This window comes from Orycteropus afer, unplaced genomic scaffold (genome assembly GCF_000298275.1).
Source record: "Orycteropus afer afer isolate SDZICR_OR568_19922 unplaced genomic scaffold, OryAfe1.0 scaffold00834, whole genome shotgun sequence".
Lineage (NCBI taxonomy): Eukaryota > Metazoa > Chordata > Mammalia > Tubulidentata > Orycteropodidae > Orycteropus > Orycteropus afer.
This window is the reverse complement of record NW_006922421.1, coordinates 733287-743415: the sequence shown is the minus strand read 5'-3', so window position 1 is coordinate 743415 and position 10129 is coordinate 733287. Positions and strand designations below refer to the sequence as shown.

At 41.3% G+C, this 10129-nt stretch overlaps 1 protein-coding gene across 1 annotated transcript; it reads right to left on the bottom strand.

Moving 5' to 3' along the window:
• Positions 1-2143: 2143 nt before the first annotated feature.
• Positions 2144-9812, bottom strand: LOC103212025 (DNA repair protein RAD51 homolog 3-like; the record flags this gene model as incomplete). Its single annotated transcript, XM_007958028.2, has 3 exons — positions 9695-9812; positions 6369-6627; positions 2144-2310 (listed from the first exon to the last, which is right to left on the bottom strand). Coding segments are annotated over exons 1-3 (544 nt in total), but the record flags the coding sequence as incomplete, so codon positions are not given.
• Positions 9813-10129: the final 317 nt, after the last annotated feature.

The window sequence follows — 10129 nt, the reverse complement described above, 5'->3', positions numbered from 1 at the left end:
AAAGATGAACCCTTTTGCACATACAGTACTGTGTTGTCAGTGAAGGCAAACATGGGTATATGAGTGGAGAGATGGGTGGTCAGGCTGAACTATTAGGTATGTCTATGAAATGGGGAGTGTATCCAAGAATATGTATAGGGTTGGCAGACAATGGTCCTATAAGTTTATGTGAATTATCAGAATTCCCAGGGGTATAGTAGAGCCAACAAGGGGCAAGGTTGTGGTCACTGCTTGGTCACAGCCAGCTACCCAGAGGGACCGAGTAGTTGAACCTATAGACTTGGAACCATAGTCGCAGGGGACATCAAGCTCAATTGGCATTACATGCTATATAAATCACTGTTCCACCTCCTACTTTGGCGAGTACCGACTGGGATCTTAAAAGCTAACAAGCTGCCATCTAGATGCAACAATGGGTCTCTCCTTGTCCAGAGCAAAAAAGAATGAAGAAAACCAAAAATTCATGGAAACAATTAGTCCTAGTGACTGGTACACCATCCAATCTGTAGTTTAGCTTAACTAATAAAAAATATCTGCTTTGAGCATTATGGTCTTTTAAGAACTATTTATACGGGATTAAAGTGACCACAGCAACTCAAAAGATTAGACAGGAACCTTAGGGGGCAGTGAGTTTATGTTAATGAGGGAGGAACAACTCAGAAAAGATGGGTAAGAAAAGTTGCACAACTCAAAGAACATAATGAAAGTCACTGAATTGTACATGTAGAAATGGATGAACTGATGTATGTTTTGCTGTGTACATTCTCAACAATAACAAAAGAAAAGAAAATTCTAAGACATGTCCATGGAGTAGAAGCTGAACATAGGCAATGGGACACACTGAAACTTCAGGGATGCACTGACTAAAGTTCTTAAATACCTCAGTGTCAGACATATGGGGATAGAGATGTTAAGACGTCAAGTTCCAGACCAACACATCTGAAAGACTACAGGAAGCAAACGATTGGAATGGTCAAATTTGTACCTATTGTGAATGGTTGTTGCATTTGATTCCAGGACCCTGACAGAATGCCAAACCCATGTTTGTCTTAAACACAGTTGGACTACAGCATCTGAGATAAGAATCCATCCACATATCTAGAAAGGAAGGCAAGTAGACATATGAAGAAACAAGAGAAACATGCTCTATAATGTAGCACAGCAGAAAGAAATGAGTGTCTTGTCAAGACTCTTAAAATGTATTTGGTCCTATAAGTGTATTTGTATATTTTGTAAGAATTCCCAGGTGTATAGTAGAGCTGACAAGGGACAAGGTTGCAGTCACTTCTTGGTCACAGACAGCTACCCAGAGGGAGTGAATAGTTCAACCTGTGGGTTCGGGACCGTGGTCACAGGGGACATCAAGCTCAATTAGCATAATATACTACACAAAATATTATTCCACCTCCTACTTTAGTGAGTAGCAACTGGGATCTTAAAAGCTTGCAAGCAGCCATCTAGATGCAATAATGGGTCTCTCTTCATCCAGAGCAAAGAAAAATGAAGAAAACCAAAGATTCATGGAAACAATTAGTCCTAGTGACTGGTATACCATGTGATCTGCAGCCTATACGACTATGAGACTAGAAGAACTAGATGGTGCTCAGCTACGACTATCAACCACTCAGAAGGGGATCTATGTAGGAGATCCTTGATAGAGAGGGAGAACAATGTGGAACTCAAAATCATTTGAGAAAAAAAAAAAAGGGGGACCAGGTTTGCTGATCTGATAGAGCCTGATGGAACAACTGAGACTATGGCCCCTAGCTGCCCTTCAGGTCTGGAATTGAACCCACAGCTGTGGCTTCCAGTTAAATAAAAGACAGGCATAGGAGTTGAACATTTACCTCAAATAGATACACTCCTTGGAGAGAACATTCATGGGACAAAGAAGGGCTGTTCATGCATAGAGAGACAGCTCAGGGGCCAGGAGTACATGGAGGGATGGACACAGGGAAGAGATAACTATTGGGAGGAAGTGGGAGGGGAGCTGTTGCATTAGGATAAATTGTAGTCAATGTCATGAGACAAAGTATATGTGAACTGCCATATGGAAAGTGAATTTACTCTGTAAACTTTCACCCAAATCACAATAAAAAAAAAAATGTCTCCCAGAAAAGAAAAAAGTCATTTGGTAACTTACCCTTTTCTTTGTGTGTTCCTGCTATAAGCTGAAGGTGCTGAATGCAGGCAGTAGCAAGGTCTACCACTCTATCAACCATAAAACTTCCCTCTGTGTCAATAAAAACTGCTTCACCTGCCACTCCTCCAAAGCATTCTGGTATCTGCACATCTACTGCCAACTGCATACTGTCAAGAGAAAGAAGTCAGATGACCAAATAATCATCATCACCTAAGGCAGTATTACTCAAATGCGAGATCTATTAGACATCACTGGATATGTTATAAATACAACTATACTTCTGGGTATTGAAAAATAAAAATAAGAAAGGAATCTTGTTTATAGATAACTTCTAAAGAATTGGAATAGCTATACAAAATTATCATACCCTTTAATAAAGCTTAGAGGAAAAATAATTATAATTTTATATATATATTTAGAACGATTAAAGAAGTCCACCTCCAAGAAAATTATCTAGTGTTGAATAGAAGGTGGCACAAATGGTTAAGTGTTCAACTACTAACCAACAGGCTGGCAGTTTGAGCCCAGCCAGAGGCACCAGAAAGGAAGGCCTGCTTCTGAAAGATCACAGCCATGAAAACGCTGTGGAGCACAGTTCTACTGCACAACACATGGTGTCATCGTGAGTCAGAATTAACCAATTAGAATGATTTTTTTAAAAAATAAAGAGTGGTGTATTTTATTAGTCCAAAGGACTGGTAGACCACAGGATCTTCAGCCTATATGACCATGAGACTGGAAGAACTAGATGTACCCAGCTTCCACTGTAAACTACTCAGAGGTGGACTGGTGCAGGAGATCCTGTATAGAGTGGGAGAATAATGTGGAACAAAACTCAAAATCATTAAAAAAGGAAAAAAAAAAGACCAGGTTTTCTGGCCTGATAGAGCCAGGTGAGACCTCTGAGACTGCGGTCCCTAGTTACCCTTCAGGTCTGGAAATGAACTCACTCCTGTGGCTTCCAGCTAAACAACGGAGAGGCATACAGGGTGAACACTTACATCATGTACATATACTCCTTGGAATGATCAATCATGGAAGAATAGAAGGACAGTGTTTGCACAGGGACATAGCTCAGGGGGCAGAAGTCCATGAGAGGGAAGGACACAGGAAAAAGGTAACCATGGGGAAGCAGTAAGAAGAGAGCTGTTACACTGTGGAGAATTGCAGTCAATGTCATGAAACAAAATGTGTATGAACTGCTGTATGGAACGTGAATTTGCTCTGTATGTATGTAACCTTTCACCCAAATTACAAAAATTAAAAAAAAAAAATTAAGAATAGAGTATTCTAAACAAAAATAAGAAAGTTGCTTTCAAGTAAGTCAGGAATAACTTATCTTGTGGAGAGTGAGAAGGTTTGACTGGGCAGGGGTCATACAGGGCTTTTGCTACTGACAATGTCTTTCATGCAGTGGGCTGCTTCATTAAACTGCCTGTGTCTTATGTACTTTCCAGTATACTTTAAAACTTTTTTAAAAAATAAAAAAAAAAGAATATAGCAACTAGTATTAGAAATTAAGATGGTCTGAAATATCTTGTTAACCTCTGAAGAATTCAGGAATGACAATCAAACAAAACTTTAAAAAAAAAAAAAAAGGGAGGGACCTTAGATGTGACACCAACAGCATTGGTAGCAAAAGACTAAATAAACTGGATTTTATAAAAATTAAAAACTTTTGTGAATCAAAGGACTTTATCAAGAAAGTATCACTACCAAAATAACAGCGATATATCAGTTGCTGTCTAGCTGATTCCAACTCATGGCGACTCTACGTATTTCAGAGAAGAACTGTACTCCACAGGATTTTCAATGACTAATCTTTTTGAAGAATATCTCCAGGCTTTTCTTCAGGGCACCTCTGAGTGAACTCAAACCTCCAACCTTTTGGTTAGCAGCTGTGCACATTAACTGTGTACAGCACCCAGGGCTCCCAGAGTTACCCTATGACCCAGCAATTCTACTCCTAGGTATATACTCCAAAGAATTCAAAGTTGGACTCAAATAGATACTTGTACACCAAGGTTTACTACAGCAATATTCACAGTCATCAAAAGGTGGAAACAATGCAGGTATCCATCAACAGATGAATGCATAAATAAGATGTGATATAAACATACAATAGAATATTATTCAGCCATAAATAAAACTGAAGTTCTGATACATGCTACAACATGAATAAACCTTAAAAACATATGCAAAGGGAAATGACAGACACAAATACTATATGATCCCACTTATATAAAATATCTAAAACAAGCAAATTACATAGAGACCAGACATTATTAGTGGTTACAAGGGGTGACTTGGAGGCGGAAATGAGGAGGTATTGCTTACAGGGAATTGAGTTTCTGTTAAGAGTGATGAAAAAATCTGGAAACAGCAGTGACGGATGCACAACATGGTGAACATTATTAAAGTCACTAAATTGTACCCATAAAAACAGACAAAATGATCAAGTGTTTGCTATGTATATGTTACCATAATAAATTAAGGGGGAAGAGTAGGCATTAATGCTCCTTGACAGAATGCTGACTAAAATTCATTAGTGATGCCTGATATAACATACCATTTCAAGGTCTTCAACTTTTCAATTAATACTTCCCCACATTTCACAACAACCCTCTTAAACCAACTTTTTCAACACCAAATTAAAATTATCTTTATATAGGGCTAAGAGTATTTTAACATTATGTGGTAGTTATGTGTGTGTGTCAACTTGGCTGGGCCTGGTTGAGTGGCTGGGCAGCTGGTGGTAGTTATTCCCCACGATGAGACTGGCAATCAACTCCATGGTGGGATCTACCACAAGCAGCCTTTGGGATGTGGTTTGCTTCCTGTATATAAGGAGAAGCTTTGAGAACGGTCTCTAGCCTATGGCACACTTAGACTCTGCATGTAGCTGTGTCATTGCTCATCAGCCTGCTATGCTCTGCCGACCTTGTGACTTACAATGGACTTAAGTTAATGGCCTATCATGTAATTTGGTTAACGTCAGAACTGTGCCTTTTTACTTGTCAACCTTGGGGCTTCTCAGTCTCAGCAGCCAGCAGCTGTCTGAGTGAAGAAACACCTCTAGCTCCAGTGGGTCAGGAGCAGGAGGCAGAGCTGGACCCTAAGGTTGAGGGACTTTCACCCAGCCCCTAGAGCCTGGCACTCTGAACTTCAACTTAAAGTCTCCAAATTGTAAGAATAAACTCCTGTTTGTTAAAGCCATCCCATTTGTGGTATGTTTCCTGTCAGAGTAGCACTAGGTAACCAGAACACGTTATTACATGGTAGGACTGCTTGCTATGAGGTCATTACAGCTGAAAAATGGAATGGCTTGCCCTGAGGGATATATGTGTATACTGTTCAAGAAAAGTAAAGAACAGAGGGAATATTTTATAGGCAGGTGTTTTCAGAGTCCTATCCTGTGAAGTAGAAATGTCTATTTTCCTCCTGCAATCCCTGCAAAGAGGCTATGGGTGAGGCCTGGATTGTGTAGGGAATCTAGTTTAGTTTCTTACAAAGACAGTTGTTCAACCCTCACGTTCTTGTATTCCTCATTCCCTAGGCAATGGAAAGAAAAGGAGACCCACTCTAAAGCAAAAAAAGAAGACTTCTTTACCCAGCTCTTGCTTCCAATCTCTTAAAGTGTTTGAACAAGAAAGTTTAAAGTCTGAAGAATACCTGAATAAGCAACTGAGACCTTGAAAACAGGTCAAGTGAGGGTTACAGTCCATGGAAAAAATAGATATCTGATCTAATTTGACCACCTTACTTCCCAAAACAACTCACATAGTCAGCTGTGTGTAAATCAACTCTTGCTTGGATTAGGGGCAAGTTGTTCCTATAAGACTAGGATTAAGGACTTTTTAACGGTTTTTAGACTTTGGGGAATGGAACTCTCTATTACATGGAAAACTACTCTCAAACATTGGCTTTCAAATGTATTGTTAGGAATGAAATATACAATAAAGCATATGACTGCCTGTTTACCTTAATGGCCACACTACAAGGCTACAAAGGAAACATCTTTTAAAATATTAAAATAATTGTATCTATTTATTAAGATGTAAAAGCAAATGATTTGTTTCATGTAGACACACACACACACACACACACACATAAAATAAAGAACATACATATGCCTCTTTTGGCCTCCTGACTGCAGATCCACAGCACAACTCTGCTGCTTACATAAAACATTATTGAGCCCACCCTTAAGAGAAGAACATTTTACCATAATTGTGTTTTTCCAACACCTGGTGCACCACAAATTTCTGTTGTTTTGGTTAAGGGTATTCCACCCCCAAGAATATTATCAAGTGCTGAACAGAAGGTAATTATGAAGCCCTGGGTATGCTCCTGTTCGAGAAGCTCCAGTGCTGTACACTGCTTGCCTGACTCAGATGGACCAGCACATCTTGGTATATTTGTGAGACGTTCTCTTCTTATAATTTGCAGTGTTTCCAAGGCTTGTTCTTTAGAAATCCCAACTTCTGAAAGTAAAATAAGTGGGGAAAAAAAGATTTTAGAGATTTAAAACCATCTACCAGAAATGGGCTATCTTCATTAATTATAATTTTTAGGTAACAAGATGTGGTAGTTCAGTTTGTGTGTCAACTTGGCTGGGCCTGGTTGAATGGCTGGGCAGCTGGATGTAGTATTCCCCGTGATGAGACTGGTAATCAACTCCATGGTGGAATCTACCGTGAGCAGCTGAGTAGCTGCCTTAGGGAATGTGTGATCTGCTTCCTGTATGTAAGGAGAAGCCTTAGGGGATAGTCTCTAGCTTATGGCACCTTGAACCCTGCATGTAGCCGTGTCGTTGTTCAGCAGCCTGCCATGCTTTGCCGACTTTGGGACTTACAATGGACTTGAGTTAATGGCCTGCCATGTGATTTGGTAATATCAGGACTGTGCCTTTTTACTTGTCAACCTTGGGCTTGGCAGCCTCAGCAGCCAGCAGCTGTCTGAGCGAAGAAAAGCCTCTAGCTTCAGTGGGCTGGAAGCAAGAGACAGAGCTGAAGCCCAAGCCTGAGGGGCTTTCACCCAGCCCCTAGAGCCTGGCACTTTGTACTTGGACTTAAAGTCTCCAAACTGTGAGAATAAACTCCTGTTTGTTAAGGCCATTCCATTTGTGGTATATTCTTGTCAGAGCGGCACTAGGTAACCAGAACATAAGAGTAATGCCAAGAATAGAGAAACCTAAAATGTCACATTCCATAAACTATTTAATTTTTTAAGTTAATAAAGGCATTTGTCTAAGTTTTCTTAAAAACCACTGCCACTGAGTCAATTCCAACTCATAGTGATCCTATTAAAAAACCAAACAAACTCACTGCTGTAGAGTTGAATCTGACTCATAGCAACCCCTCCTTGGGTTGCTGAGACGGTATCACTTTGGAAGTAGATCACCCAACCTTCCTTCTGAGGACTGATACTGGGTTTGAATCGCCAGCCTTCTAGTTAGCAGTCAAGTGCCTTAGGCACTACACCACCAGAGCTCCCACAGTGACCCTATGTTGTTGTTGTTGTTATGTGCCGTCGAGTCAGCCCTGACTCATAGCGACCCCTCCTTGGGTTTCCGAGGCAGTATCACTACGGAAGTAGGATTGCCCAACCTTCCTTCCGAGGAGTGGCTGGTGGGTTTGAACTGCCAGCCGTCTGGTTAGCAGGCAAGTGTCTTAGCCACTATGCTACCAGAGCTATAGGACAGAGTAAAACTGCCCTATAGGGTATCAAAACTGTAAATCTTTATGGAAGCATATTGCCTCATCTTTTTCCTGCAGAGTGGCTGGTGGGTTGGAACTGCTGACCTTCTGATTAGCAGCTGAATGTTTTAACCACTGTGTCACCAGAGCGCCTTATGCTTTCTTAGTCTTCACATAAAAGATCCCTTTACTTCACAAACAGAATTCAACTAAAGCATTCCTGAGTATCTACAAGAATATCGCAGAGTTAGCAATAAAAATGTACTAGCAGTACTTTTACTATCCCTTTTGGTTCTACATTATTATCTTGCTCTCATAAAATATACAGATTATTTTCCAAAAAAGAATGAAAATGACTTCTTTTAACCTGTCTAAAACAAGGTACCACTTTGAAGTATTTGTGCATGTATTATTCGTAATAAAAACTTTCCAAAGAAACACTGGTGTGAAATTCATGTATTACTCCAAACAATAGCCAATGTACAACTACCTTACACATACACATCCTTCCTCAACTAGGTAATTTCATTCCTATCTGACAATATGTGCCAGAAAGAGAAAATGGCAATTACAAAACAAGCTACTAATTAAAGAAATAATGGTAAGAAGGATATCACTTAGCAGTGTGATGGATCAGTACTTGTTTCTGTAAGGATATGGACTGTGAATTTGGTGCTAACAAATGACAGTAGTAGAGATAAACATTTTAAGAAACTGGGTCCTATCCAATTTAAGATGCTGAACACTGGAATAAGATCGTCTGGGTTTGTAAATCCTGACTGCACCACTTACTGTGTGACTTTGCGCAGGTTACTTAATTTCTCTGTGCCTTACATTTTGTATACTCAGGATGCACCGTGGTTTCCATCAACATACAACCTACAGTGTTGTATAACTTATTTGGCGTTTTTAAGTTTTTGGAGGGAGGGGTAATTACATAAAAGGTATGTCTTCTTTCTACTGCTTTCTCCAGATTAAAAGCAGTATCCCTTTCTCACTCTAGACCTATCAGGAATCTTACATTTCTCAAACTGAATTCCCACCACCTGGTCTTAGAACAGCGAAACTTAAGACAGCTTGTCTGGGTACCAATCCTGGCTCCAATACGTCCTAGTCTAGTTATCACGAACAAGTTACTCAATCACCCCAAACTTCAATTTCCTCATCTATATACCAAAACCAAATTCACTGCCATGGAGTCGATCTGACTTATAGCGACCTCTCCTTGGGTTTCCGAGGCAGTATCACTACGGAGGTAGATTGCCCAACCTTCCTTCCAAAGTGGCTGGTGGGTTTGAACTGCCAGCCTTCTCGTTAGCAATCAAATGTCTTAGGCACTACGCTACCAGAGCTCCCCCTCATCTATATGTTGTTGTTACTATGTGCCGTTGTCGAGTCGGACCTGACTCATAGCGACCCCTCCTTGGGTTTCCAACAGTATCACTACAGAAGTAGACTGCCCAACTTTCCTTCCGAGGAGTGGCTGGTCGATTTGAAGCTCCAGCCTTCTGGTTAGCAGTCAAGTGCCTTAGGCACTAAGCTACCAGAGCTCCTCCTCACCTATACAGTGGGTATAAAAATCCACTAAAGAGGAGCCTTATATGAAATAATGCTCACCACGCTCTGGCACAATCAGTAAATGTTTTCACGACCACAGTCCTCCTAACATCAGACATTTTAAAACGGTATCAAGGAGCGGTTTCCCGTAAACGCTGCCGAGGGCAGTGGCAGTAGAATCTGGTAGTAACGCGCCTAAGGCTGAAGGCGGGAGACAGAGAAGGCGGGGAGATGTAGGCTGCGCGGTCCGCGCCTAGTGCGTCTGGTGGGTCAGCTTGCTGTCGGGAGTCGTTACCTTTGCTGAGCTCGGAGGGTTTCACCTCCAGGAGCTCCTCAGCAGTCTGGAAACCTGCAGACACCAGTTTCACCCGCACACCTGGAGACAACGGAAAGCTTCCTAAATCCCGCTGCATTTCAAAGAAACACGCCTACACACACAGTCCTGAAGAGCAAAGCCACTGTACCCTGTCTCCTTACGTCCGTCGAGCCTGCACTGTATGACGTCAGACGCAATGAGGAAGGGGCGGGGTCGGCGACCTAGCCGCACCGCACGCGGCCTTGTTGGTTGTTGCTGTGCTGTTGACTACGTTGTTTTCACATTATGGCACCATTTCCGTTGTGATTCGTCCAAATCCCATTTAAATTCTCCCATCAAACTTGGGAGTATAAAGATGGATGGAGGCTGCAATGGGGAGCCGGACCCAGAGGTCGTATACATCACATTTCCTCA